At 35.0% G+C, this 14,674-nt stretch overlaps 1 protein-coding gene across 2 annotated transcripts in view; it reads right to left on the bottom strand.

Moving 5' to 3' along the window:
• Positions 1-14,674, bottom strand: part of LOC123526446 (estrogen receptor-like) — a 61,671-nt gene that overhangs the window by 31,008 nt on the left and 15,989 nt on the right. The window contains exons 1-2 of one of the 2 annotated variants that reach the window (XM_045305599.2): positions 4,853-5,117; positions 480-1,549 (exon numbers count right to left, since the gene is read on the bottom strand). In XM_045305599.2, the coding sequence (XP_045161534.2) occupies positions 480-1,549; positions 4,853-4,888 (1,106 nt within the window). In that variant the 5' untranslated portion in view covers positions 4,889-5,117. Of the gene's footprint in view, positions 1-479; positions 1,550-4,852; positions 5,118-14,674 lie in introns of those variants that run through there. The other variant, XM_045305607.2, reaches the window with a different exon arrangement.

The raw sequence follows: 14,674 nt of genomic DNA, 5'->3' as shown, positions 1-14,674 counted from the left end.
TTTGACTGTCGCTGTCCCGTCAGGAAGAGGGATGACAACTATAGAATAACAGATCGTAAAATCAGTCATCCCAGTAAGTCAAATAAGTAAGGCTATAGGCCTATATGTCTGCAACCTGCAAACAAAGTGACCACTTTTCGTTACAGGATGCTAGGTTTGTCGTACAAACCCAGGTAACCACTACTTACACCGTCTATCATGCGCATGACACTTTTCAGTACAAACCCTTGTGAAATATGAGCGGAATAGCATCTCGTCTATATTTTTTGCATTGATTTGGCTTTTAGCATCTTGCTTTAAATTTGTGTTCAAGTACCCGAATAAGTATCTTTTAGCCTGTGATACTGTAAAGAAACACAAGAAGTAGCCTGGCAAAGATCTCCAAAGCGATGAAATTATACAGAAAATGAACTGTAAATTGTATTACCAAGGGAGAAGACTGATGCTACAATAGTAAGGTGAAGAAACGAATATACTACCTCTGTTGATGTTCAAATCTTGGATATCCGCCGGCTGCTCCATTAAGTGTCGTGTGATTAAAAAAGCCATTTGGGTACCGAGCGGGAACAGCCTGGACTATATTTTCCTTTTCACAATGAGCTGTCGTTTCCCGCTGGGCTTCGACCCCGTTCTCGGACAGAAGTCCAACTATCCGACGGTGGGTATCCAGATAATGCTGACTTCTTTCAAATGTCAATTCCTTATTTTGGCGCAACGCCCACTCACGATAAGCATTTTTAAGTCTTTCAGTATCACGTGTGTTGGAAAACTGTTCAAAAAGTCTATGATTAAGAAGTTTCCCAGTCATTTCTGATTTCTTTGACAAATCATGAGGCTCTGCTTCATAGACTCGTGCAGTACACGTGCTAAACGAGTTATTTTGTCCTTGTGATAAATTAGCCATTGATGCAATAGCCTTTTGAGACGACCTACAACCATATATGATGGATTGTGCCGCACTGCTTGCCAGTGCCGATGCAACTAAAGTATCGATCAAACGTCCCTGATCATGTGAAAGTTTCGGACGCGGGGCCGAGCTTGGCTCGAATGCACCCTCGTTTTCCACCCGATCATATGTTTCAGTTTTTTCTTGCCTTGGTGAAACGCATTCATTTTTCACCCCTATTTCACGTCGTTTTTCCAACTGAAGCCTTAAATGTTCCTGGTAAGCTGTAAATGCCCCGACCCTGACACCCCCTTCTGGAGGAGAAGGCGCGTCCTGTTCCGGGCTTCCTGGAACTTTTTGCTCATCTAAGCTCGTCTTTCGAAACAATTTCTGAAACAAAGTTTCCGGACTTTCATCTTTTGATGTCGATTTAAATTGTTCTCCGGAATTCAACTGCCCGTTTGCCGGCACAAACACTTCACCGTCAGATCCTTCCTCAACAGATTCCGTGGGACTGTGCCCTTCCGAGTCCATGTGAAAACGAACATTTTGTCGCTCATCCTCCGATAAAAACTGTTCAAGAGATGTACGACCAACTTTGGGTTTCTTCGGAGGAGGCATTTTCACGCTCGTCGAATAGTTTTCATATGTTTTCTGTGAGACCTGAAACGACAAAAGAAGTTTACAGATCTAGTCATATATTTTGAGAACCGTATTTTTACCAACGCTAGCATTCCATAGCGTACAGAAGGGATGCAACACTGACAATCTCTGTATTATCAGTTCATCTTCAAGTACAGCAGTTAGCTCCCATACACCAGATTATTACCGTACCGGCGTTCAATAATAATAAATTAAGTCAGAAATTTAACCGTATCAATACTTCTCGAATTATTAAACGTAAGTATTGACCTGGCACTCATTAATCTTCGCCAATATATTCGGGTGTTTTCGTTATTTTACGCGATAGTTGTGTCCTGAAAATATCTAGATTTATCAAAATAATCAAATGAGATAACCAACTGTACAGTGGTGTAGTGGTAAGCTCTCCGACTTGGAAACACGTTACCATGGGCTCGAATCTTTTTTTAACCATTTTTAAAAACTAAAATTTCTTGTGTTTGTATTTGTATCTATGATATTATATTATTTTATGGAACATTTCATGTGTCGCTAACAACAGTTCTTTGAATTGTCCGTTGAATGAATGAATGCTTGTCCGGTCCTGAAGATTTTAAACGACATTTTGTAGAACGGTTTCATGAACGTAGAAAAAATTTAATTGATAGAATCTAGTAGAGTATTTCGTTTATACATTATGATACGTGTGTGTTACTTTTACAGATAAAATGAAATAATAATAATAATAATAATAAAAAAAAATTTGGTCAGACAGCGGACTCGAACACACAACACTGAGATTAGTGACAAAACGCTTTGTCCGCACAGCTATATCTGCACATGATAGGCCTACATGATGGTATGGCTTTTCAATAGTTATATCGTTGTTTAGGTTCGGAAACCGAAAATTAATTTACGGAAACATACGAAATATTCATGAGTGCTAGGTCAATACTTACGAACAATATCCGTGCTTACTTGGTGTTGGGTGGGTAGAGGGTAAAGGGCGTTCATCATTTTTTAATCAACGTTTTCAACTGTAAATAACTGTACCCTAATAAAGTGGAAACGGTAGTATTTTTTTGTATTTTTCCCCAGGGACGAATTTTAGTGATTTAAACTATCTGTACACTTATACCTAAAATTATCTTTGTATTATTATCTTGTCAAAACAGGGGAACAAATACATTATATCTGAATCAAATAAATTTGTATTATGATGTCCATTTGTATAATAATAATAACAACAACAACAACAACTATACTACTACTACTACTAATAATAATAATAATCAGAAGAAGAATATTATTATCATCATCATTATTATTATTATTATTATTTTACGTTGAAGACAAACAAGATCATGTAGAAAACTATTAAAGAAAAATATATTTATCTGTTCTCTACAAACCACCTCTCATAAAATTTTGGCAATAATTTAAAAACAGTCACTATGATGCTACATAAATAAATAAATAGAATACCTGCACATTAAATCACGTGATAATATTTGTTGTTCACAATAGGTGACTTATAGGCCCATTGGGCCGGGTGTTAGAATATGTATTATCATATGATATCAATGTATTTTGATTATGTAAAACACAATGTCACTTTAATAAACTAAACTATATTCAATATATTCTATATTTATAATATATTACAGTTATAAATGGCTTGTCGGTTAATAAATTCAAGAAGAGTTTAATTAGATCTACATGACATCAGAAATAAAATTCCTTTTTTTCACATCCAGTAAAGTTTTGACTTAAGTACAGACCGATCAATAGCACAAACTATTGATCGACGATTTATCTAAGGAGTTGTGTAATATTCTAACACGATCCGATTCATTTTCCTATTAGCCTAAACAAAGAAGGCTGAAAACAGTGAATTATTATACAACAGATCACTGTTCTGACGTTACAATTATTACGTCATAGCGTCAAACGGCATAGCAGCGCGCTGGAAAAGAAACCGATTGAAAACGGGCAAATATTTAGTGAATGCCGTCAAGGATGTGCTTTAAAGTCTATGGTAACGTGTTAGAATCGAAATAATATATCTCATTTAGTGATTTGCTCTTGAATAAAATCATCGTTTGTTGTTCAGATGCGTGTTATTATATCACTCGGGCTGTAAGTTCTTAAATAATAATAATAATAATAATAATAATAATAATAATAATAAGAAGAAGAAGAAGAAGAAGAAGAAGAATACGTATTTACAGCATATCACTAGTAATAATTTCAAGATTTCAATTACTTTCAGTCCAAAAGGGATCATTTGCACTTACATGTCTTCTTACGCAACACGTGCTTTTTCGGCTAATATCTTTTAAATTATAAGAAACACATTTTTAATTTTTGGATTAGGAAATGACAAGAAATTAATATTTCATTTTCATAACAAAAAAGAGACAGCCTCATTACAAACATTATTACCCCTAGAATATTTTTAAACATCAGTAAATTGTTTTGCCTTTCTTTCTGTACGTGTTTTAAATAACTTATAAATTCTAATCATTTAGTGGTGTGTTTTTTAAGTTAAAAGAATGTATAAAATGAATGAATACATATGAAGGAATTGTTTGATCTTGATGAAAATTGGATATGTTATTTACATCATATAGTTCTAGAAACATGCTATACTTTAAAAACAAAATGACAAAATAGAAGCTGTTGCATTTAAACCTGATACAAAAAAAGGTAGAAACATATCCGCAGATATAGGCTTTGTTCAGCTGCAAAATCTAAATAAACTAAATAAATGAAGTATATACTACCTACTCTGATTACGATCCTAACTACTATTTGTATATTACTTGCTTTTGAATTCTATCCTTTACAATGCACAGTACAAAGAAAAGACCGCTCTTAACTCTATAACATGACATCACAGAATGACCAGAGCTGGACATTTTGCGGTAATCTTATTCACAAATATGTCAATGACATGTCATTTAAAAAGTTTGCATTGAACACTTTGGAGAACGATGTGACTGAACTATTCTATTCTATTTATAAATCATCTGACCGCCATATGAACTCGGTAGCGTTACCTTAGATGAACTCGTATTTTATCCTGAAACGACCCTCATTTACAGGGCGCATGCGCGGCGCATTAATCTATACAGAGTATTGTTACAATTATGCAGGGACGTAGCTGCGGGAATAAACATTACGATTAACCTAGTGATTATTTGTTATTAACAGAGTTTCAACCTTAAATAATTCTGGTCTATTTATCAGAAATTCTCCCATTTTACAATGCGTTTTTGGTTACTACTGTGTGTCCGTTACTTCTTTTAATACGTACACACTCCCATATCACTCCTCACGTACCTTTCCTACTAAAAGGTCAAGCGCTATATTTATCATCTTCTTTGCATCTGTCTGTCTGACTGACCTGGTCCGACTTAACCCGACAAGAATGTATTTGACTGGACTGGGCTAGTCTGGCTTGGAATGAACTGACTGCACTGGCCTGAGCGGACCTGAACGGGCCTACCCTGGCTCACTAGCACGCACGCATACACGCACGCACCCGCTGAATGTTTTCAATTTATGGGTCACGACCATGACTTCTTATATGACAACAGTGCTGGTTTTTCCAAGAAGCGGGCCCGAGAGTGGTTCCAAAAAGCTTGAAACTTTCGTCACAATCGAGCTGAAACAAATTAGTATAAACTAAACACGCACGCACTCGCCGAATGTTTTCAATTTATTTGCTAAATGTCTAAAAAACACATCGTCATGTCAGCGCAATAACTCAATAAGTGCTTATATAATATATATGCACTTATTGAGTTACTGCACTGACATGACGACATGTTGTTTTCCGCAGACCTTCATGATGAAAGCGGTAGACAGAGTTCCGTTACAGAACTACTGGTAAGCTTTTAATATCATACAATAAACTATTTATACTTTGAAAAATTTGACATAAATGTAAGGATCGTTTTAACGAACCTCAGTTTCGTAATTTGTTTGTATAGAAATTTTAATTCGTCATAATGGAATGTTGTTTCGTAACGATGAAATCTTATTTCGTTATAATAAAATGCTATTTCATTAATTTGTTGTAACGAAATCTTACGTCCTTAAATCAAAATCTTTCTTTTTTATATAAGAAAATCTTAAGTTAACGAAATTTCACTCATTCGTAATAACGATTTTTTTTTCGTCAAAACGAAATTCCTATTTCATTTGTATTACGATACCTTAATTAATTAATAAAATAATAACGCCGGATTGTAGAACGCATCAAATTAGGCACCAGCGCTAGCAAATGTTAAACTCTGTTGTTTCTAACCTAAATTGAAGAAGAAGGCGTGTTTATGTTTTAAACACTACGTTTAAACCTTGCCCCTGTTTCAGACATAAAATTTGGCCCGGAGGGCTTGAGGGACTGAATCCTGGCAGCGGGCTTGTAACAAATGCTTTGTGTAAAAAGTAAAATACTAAGTTTGAGAATTCTGGACATTAATAAAACAGACCCCAAGGAAACACTGAGAAGGGCCAAGGTGGAGCTTCAGTTCCTCCGTAGAATGGCGATAGAAAGAAATATCATAACTTTCAAGAACATAGCTATAAATGAGCCGTGCCATGGGAAAACCAACATAGTGACTTTGCGACCAGCATGGATCCAGACCAGCCTGCGCATCCGCGCAGTCTGGTCAGGATCCATGCTGTTCGCTTTTAAAGCCTATTGGAATTGGAGAAACTGTTAGCGAACAGCAAGGATCCTGACCAGACTGCGCGGATGCGCAGGCTGGTCTGGATCCATGCTGGTCGCAAATCCACTATGTTGGTTTTCTCATGGCACGGCTCAAATGATTTCATTATTATGAACTAAGATATCGTTTTAACAAAATGAGACACGTTTTAACAAAATAGGATTTAGTTTTAACGAATTACGATGCTATTACAAAATAAGATTTCATTGTAAAAAAAAAAGTTTTCGACATAATTATAACGAAAACAGATCGCGTTTTAATGAATTAAGATTTCGTTAAAACGAAGTAAAAGTCTATACAGAATGTCTACTCAGAGAGCCATACACATCTGTCTGTCTGTCTGTCTGTCTGTCTGTCTATTTGTCTAAACTTCAATATTTCTTAACAAGATTTTACAACGATCAAAAACAAATTTTCTAACAGACTACAATCAAGTAATCTGTAATAAAGTTAATTCTTTCATCATACTGACTCTGATATTTTCTCAGAAAACCCCTTTATCTCCAGGCTCATGTTAGAATAATAGATAACAGATACTGTAATTTTTTTCAGAAAGTACTATTTAAGAGGATTTTATGGCAGATATGTTTATTTAAAGGATCTAACGACTGATGCCAGTCTACACTTATGTGCAAATATCTGATATATTACTTACTGGACACTTTTAACATCTTAAACCAAATTCAGTACAAACTATTGTTAATATCATCAAAAAATTACAAAGAAATCTGACATGCTATCAAAAATATATGTTTGTTTTAATAACCCAATTTGAAAAAGATGCAAAATACTAATAATTAAATCAATTGCATTTATTTAAACAATTCGCTCACACTTCTTTGTCAATTAAAGTTAAATCCTTTTTTTTTCAAAACGTGACACATTTCGGAAGGAGAACACACCCCACCCTAAGACAACTTTAAAACAAGGTGATTATCACACGCGACTTTTTTCCAGGACGGGCTTACGTCGGGTAATATTTTTAGCCCGGATTCAGGTGGATTTGAAAACGGTATGATGTAGAAAAGAATAGAATACGAGCGAAATTCTGACATTACAATGCTTTCATATTTTTGCAACTCTGTCCGCAGTAGTGGTAATGCACATGTGAATTTAATAAATCTGCATTTTCTGGCAACTTTTAAAAAGAAGTTATACTGTCCTTTCTTTGACGGAAGTATTGAACAAAGACTTAATCATTATATTTTCTATTCTTTAACCTCAAAAAGGAGACCACAAACGTGACTTCCAAAACGTGTAAGCCTTGTTAGCAATATTAAACAAAGTTTAGTGATCGAATCGCTTTCTTTGACAAAAAAAAATAGTTCAAATACCACTGCAGGGAAAACGTTTGAGACTTATGTTTCTAGTGTACAAAATATTGTGATAACAACCAAATATTCTAAGAATAAATACAGATAATTTATGGTGTCTTGAGTGAATTGTCCAAAGAAAAATATCGTCTCTGATTTTAAATATAGGCGAACCTCAATTCATATTAAATTGCAAAAACCTTAATGATTATCCGTTGTAACTTTTATTGTCTTCATTCTCTATATACACACGTTTTTATAGTAAACAGGTGTTTTTGTGTGTCAGCATTTGAAACTGAGGATTTGTCTTAAAATCTACATCGGGTTAGTAATAGTAGTTGCAGAATTAATCAAAATGAGCTTTCTAAAATTTTTAATCATTCTGTTAATGATTTTGTCCAATTTATTTTAAATTTTATATTAAAAACCGACGCGAGCGCTAGATTTCCGGGCACTGTCACTCGTCTGTCAATGTTGCTAGGTTTTGAATCTGGTATATAATCAATAAAGCAACATTATACCATGATAACAGTACCCTATACTTTGGTTCATTTTAGAGACAGATGAAAGTCAAAGCCGCAAAGACTGAAACAAGAAACAACAATGTTGAATGAAGAAAGCCGAAACCAGGATGGTAAAAATTCGAAACAACAGTTTTGACGTTTTATGCATCGTTCTTTTGACTTTTTCATAAATGTTTTTGACATTCACCAATCGTACTTTAGACTTTCATCATTGTACTAAGTTTCGAGTTTCTCCTAACTGTTGCTCATAACTCATGATACATTTTGAGATTAAGCCAACTAGCCTACCTCGTAAAAAGAAATTATACTGATGGTTTAAAATGCCAATGCAGGATTGATTATTTTGTGGATGACAAAAGTCCAAAGCACGAAACCAATGAAAATGCGACTGAAAGCGACTGCATACCTCCATCTTGAGAAATTTAGGCGATGCTACAAGACCCAGTTTGATGGAGATCTATCAGACGAAGTCGTTTAAATGTTTGCTCTAGCGACCCCAAAAGGCACCGTGTGTCCCAATTTCAACAGATTTGGGAGAAAATATGATGCTACAGACCAAGTCTGATGAAGTCGTTTAAAGGTATTTCAATTTTTAGCTCTAACAGCCCTTGAAAGAATCCGAGTGTCCCGAGTTTTAAAAAATTAGGGGAGGGCATTACAATAATGTTACAGACCAAGTTCGATAAAGATCGGTCAAGCCGTTCATGAGCAAAAGTTGTTCAAATGCTTTTGTCTATTTTAGCTCTAGCGGCCCCTATACAAGGGGCCAAGTATGCCCACTTGGAAAAGGGGAGAAAACCTTACAATGATGCTACAAACCAAGTTTGTTGAAGATCAATCAAGCGGTTCATGAGAAGTTATTAAAAGATTGTTCTGTTTTTAGCCCCAGTGACCCCTTAATGGGATAAAGAGAAACCATTTGAATAAACTTGAAAAAGAACCTTGCCAAAATGCTACAGACCAAGTCTGGAATAGTTCTGATCAGTAGTTTCAAATTAGATGATGCTGACGATAGATGTCGGACGATGGACGCCGGTTCATCCACGCTAACAACACTAAAAACAAAACATCTAATCGACTTTACTGGGTTTATTTTTTTTTCAGGTAAATATAACATTTTTCTTGAGCATGATATGTATATAATGTTTTAATCAGTATAGTATGCTTCTAACATATATAAGTTAATGATTTCTCAACTAAATGTAATTATGAAGACGCTAACTTTTATAATGCCGACACTTAGGCCATTAAAAATCGCTGAACATTATACTAGCAATCACTTACCTAACATTCGGTTGGTTTGTCCCAAACACCAATGATATAAATATCCACAATAATGTTCTCTTATTTAAATAACTACCCTGTTTAATGGTGATCGCAATTTACAATATATTCCATTAGGATATTCCTCAAAATTTTCCAGCGGGATAATTGTAATTAACACATGAAAACAAAATTAGATAAAGTTACCAGTGTACAGTGGACAGACAATAGCCAGCGTGGAATGAGAACTGGTTTGTTTGAACGAAGTATATGGATTGAGGAAAAGGTCACAGCGAGGCCACAAAGCAATTGACCTAACCTGACATTGTGGTGAGTGGATCACCGCTACATATCGCTACACCATTAAACGTTAAACATGCAGGGCATTTAAGGACACGGGAAACTGTTACATCTAATGAAGGCTATAAATAGTCAGATTTTGATATTTCGCTGACAGCTACCTTAACGCACTAATTGACCTCACACCTCAATCCGCGCAATTATGCGGTAGCAGTTATTACATGGTCAGTGCAGTCTACAGTAGATATTGGCCAAAACTGACCACTGGATGTCAAAATGCATCTAGGTCACACGGTCAAAGGGGGAATGTCGTACAAACAACAGCTGTCCATAAAATATAATTGAAAACTTGCACGATTGGCGACTCCTTTGACATATGACCTTGAAAAGCACAAAAGACTTTTCAAGCAGGTGGAGAAAAAGAATGGACAGAGAAGACGCGTTTCCTCCATCGCATGGTTATGGCAGCTGACCAACTCCCTCTGTCTTTAGGGAGAGGAAGAGATCTCTATAGAATACTAGAAACAAAACCAACCAAGCTATGCTAAGCGACCCCTTACATCAAATATTTGTAACTTCAAACTGAAATTTGTATCATAAGATCACTCGGCGAAAACAAATATATTCATCTTAGGTATGCATATGATATCTTGATGAACGGACATAATTATTTAGGCCTAAATGCAATTCTCACATCTACAAAACATAAAGTGGTATTTCGTACTATTGCGTACTCACCCCAGGTCGCCGACTTCAAATTACACCCCCTTACCGTTGTGGGTGCGAGCCTCACTTTGGGCGTAGCATTCTTCATGTGAGGAAGACATACAGCTGGCTTACAGTATGTCGATGGTTCTACCCAAGTGCCCGCACATGATGAAATAATGTATGGAGCGGCACTTGGGGGTCTTCCCCACCATGAAAAGCTGGAAAGTTGCCACAGACATATAACTGTGTCGGTGTGACGTTAACCCCACCCCGCCCCGTTAAAAAATCTGGAAACAAAAACCCACAAATAAATGAAATGTATTGACCAGAGTTGCGTATTTTCTAATCGGCCCAAAAGTCGTGCACCACAGGTAAAAAACATATTACGATTGAAATGCCGCTTGAATCTTTTGGATTTACCTAGAGATACAATATAACGTCGATGGAGCAACAAAAAATTTGGGCCGTTTATGCAAGAAACTTTACGCTAGCTTTTAATGCCATCATAATGTCTTTTCTTACACATTACATGGTTATACGAGGACAAGAGCAAGTATGACTGTAGATAAAATATTTTTGATACATTTACGAACATTTCCGAAGTTTGACGGAAATTCATGAAGCAAATAGCATCACATGCGTTGTCCTCAAATGACTTGCCCTATTAAAATGAAGCGAAATTTGACCAGAGATGACCCAGGATACGCCGCATTTTCCTGCAAAAGAAATACCTTTTGTGAGGCCCGTCATTAAGGGAATACTTTCATTACTCCAGCTAAAAACTGTGTGTTGTAAAACCACTCGGCTTATTTCGGTATTCACATTAATACTTTCTGTACAAAAAATATTGTATCAAGTAAATTGATTTAAATATAAGTATATTTTTTCTCTGCTGGATGTTTTATATACTGAGAATTTGTGGTATATAATATGTACTGTGAACGAATTATCTATATAACTACCTTTTTATTATCTTGGTGACATACTAGTATAGACCAAATGGGCCGGGTGTAATAGTTTTCAGTTGTATATTATGTAACTGTTATTTTCGACATGTGACAATAATATTATAAACTAATACCTTATCTTGTCAAATCTGCTGTGAGAAATAAAGTTTTGTTCACATACTCTGTAACACGGTTTTTGGTCAATTGACTTTATTTTCATATACAGCTATAGGGTGTTTTTTTTTTATTTACACTATTAAAACTTTTAAAATGATATTGAAATATGTCCAATATCATCAATAGAAACAAACCCGTATCATGCAGACAGTGCAACAACTTTGCTGATGTAAAAATGTTAAAACATGATACAAAACTTTAATATAGAGCTATTTTTAGTCATGTGGTCCGTGTTCGCACGTGGTGTTAGTAAAGATTTGCTGTTTTACAGAATCTCAAAATTTGCTTTTACCCTTTTCCTCAATGCAAAAGTAAAATAAAAATAAAAAAGGATCCACACTAATGACATTATGCACACTTCCTGTCATTTATTTATTAATTAGTCCCCGTGCAAACATCCCGTAGGTACATTATTTATTCCGGTAGGGTGACAGTTACTTTCTAACCAAAAGGTCAACAGAGGACAAAAAATGTCAACAACATTTACACCAGTTTTATTACCGCTTTGATGTAAATCACAGTAACATTTGCACACATGACCGATAAATTCGTAAACAAGTAAAAAAAGTCACGTCTTCCGATAATTTTTTTTCTTGAATTTTTCATTTTTTTATACCACCAAAACAACAGATATTTTGACAGAAATAGTCATTTCGTTAAAAATGCGATACACAAATAAGACAAGCGAGAAAGCAAACAAAGTCAGTTTCATCATGAACTCTTATCAAAAATCTAAACTTTATTCTGATATTACATCTTTTATGCATTTATCATTTTTTTATTATTTTATTACATTTATTCTGCATATTACACAGTTTTTTTTTTTAAATTACAATCCTGTGCATAGGTTTCAAAATGTTTAAAGAAAAAAAAGTAGCATTTTTTGACTGCGACATTAAAAAAATCAGTTTTTATCTTTGTTGAGTGTAAATATTTAAGACCAATGTTCGCCTCTACCATGACAGGTTGTGGGTTCGAGTCCTTCCAGTGTTGGAAAACAACAACAATAACAGCAGCAACAATAACAAAAACAACAAATAAACTTTGAACAACGGTGTCTGAGGGTTTTCTCACTGATAGCTGAAACCGACTTCATAAAGTTTCCTCCACCAATTATGAACGTGTACGATAAGGAGACCATTGGTGCATTTCTGCATGGTTCTTCTTTTACTTTGATGTATCATTTTGACAGAAAAAAATCAAATAGGGAAGGTGAAAGCAAAAATGGTCCAAGCGTTTTTCTTTCAGCATTTTCATCAAAATTTCTTTTTCGCTCTCAATTGCTTTCTCTACAAAATTATTTAAACGTGTGGAACGAGTTCACACTGTTCGGTAAAGTTAGGTCACTGACGCCTATTAAGTAAGGTTATTGCTCTGATATAGAGGGGCCTACAACCTTATCTGTAAAGGTACTAACTCAACGAACGGTCAAACTGGAGACAAGAACCTTCTTTTTCTTTATAAAGGTTCACGTTGAAAATGCCGTTTATATGCAAGATTAAATATTAGTCGTAACAGAACTATATATAGCTTTTTATTTCATCTCTTTGATACAGGTCTAATATTTACACCCTATAGTAGAACACTTGCTGATTGAAACGTGAAAAAAACCCATGTCCCATCTTTCTGGTCGGGTAAGGGTTTACAGAGATCATAATGCTAAATATATGTCGTTATCTTACGTTACAGATAACATAATTATACATTTGTAAGAAGTTCAAAACTGCTTTTAAAGCAACCAAAATGTACACGAATCTATACAAAATTAGCATATTTTTGTCCTAAAATGACCCACGTTATCAGTATCATGAGCTACCCTAAATTGACCCGGTCACTTTTAAGGCCATTTAAGGTTATTGGCGATGTCAGGACCTTGGGTTAATTTTAGATAGCGTCTGCATTAGTTCCGCTTTTATTTGATTTTTGTATTTTATTGGTGTCTTTTGTATACTGGGCACCCGAGTGTCAAAGGTCAAACCCATTAAACTGACCCAAGGACAAACGATATTCGTGTCAGTTAACTTTTCAGCTGTTTGCAAAAAAAAGTTTGTATGCGGGCCGATATGAAAATACATGTGTTTGTTATTCTAAATGTAATTTAAACATGAAATGGCCATCTAAATATCTGTAACTTTCGTTAAGTATTTTATTACAGAAACAGTGTAAACTATTTTAGCGCAACCTCTGAACAAATTTAGATATTTTCTCGTGTCAGACCACTTTCTTTAAACTTTTAGTGTAACTTTATGTTATCGATATTGCTGTACCTGTTATTTAAGCAAAAACTTCCCGTTTTTCTAATCTACGGAAAACAGTTTAAGTTAAATAATATTTTATTGCTTTCTTCTGACGGCGATGCAAATTTACAAGACATGCATACAAAAGGCGATTTCATAAATGCGTGGATATACAGCTTATATATAAAAGCAAAAGGGTTCGGCCACAGGTTTTAACAACATTAGACTGTTGGCCTTCCCAGACAAAAATGAGCATTATTTTCTTTATATTTTCGTACCATTTGGATACATTGAAAATGAAAAAAAAACAAAACAGTCCACCAATAAGTAAGCACATTTATATGCCAGATTCGTCCATGAAACCATTCATTTTGAGTTCGAGCCATGTTCGTAGTTTGGAACCGAACTTATAATGTAATGAAGTAGTCTGGCTACCGACTAGATAATCTTTTTTTTTTTTCAGAAAAAAAATAATTTTGTAAAAAATTCTGACTTCATCAGTCTTGGCTCTGTTGAGAAGACAACGGACATAATTATACAAAATTTGAATAGCCTTAGGAGTTATCTCCTTTGAACAAAACATAGGGTCTGAACACAGACTAGTAACGAAGCTACTCAAGTAGTTTCCACCTGGACATAAAAATAATTCCGTAAGAATTACTTCGGGTCTGCAACCACCACAAAACCCCATGAAGCTTTAAATTATGCCAAATACTATGTCGGTCCGAAAGAGTAAAACAACCTCAACAATAACAACAACAAAACAACAACTAAAACAAAGCAAAAACACAAACAGCAGCAGCAACAACAACAACAACAAATTATGAATTAATTGTTTCCTTCCTCAAATACCTTTATACATATTGATACAATTTATACGACTGTTTTTACTGGTTATATACTTACTGAAACTTCTAACGTCCTGAAAATATCTTTAAAATTACAAAATTTTATATGAC

Source organism: Mercenaria mercenaria, chromosome 1 (assembly GCF_021730395.1).
Source record: "Mercenaria mercenaria strain notata chromosome 1, MADL_Memer_1, whole genome shotgun sequence".
NCBI lineage: Eukaryota > Metazoa > Mollusca > Bivalvia > Venerida > Veneridae > Mercenaria > Mercenaria mercenaria.
The sequence above is the reverse complement of the archived record's forward strand: the minus strand, read 5'-3'. Positions and strand labels throughout refer to the sequence as shown.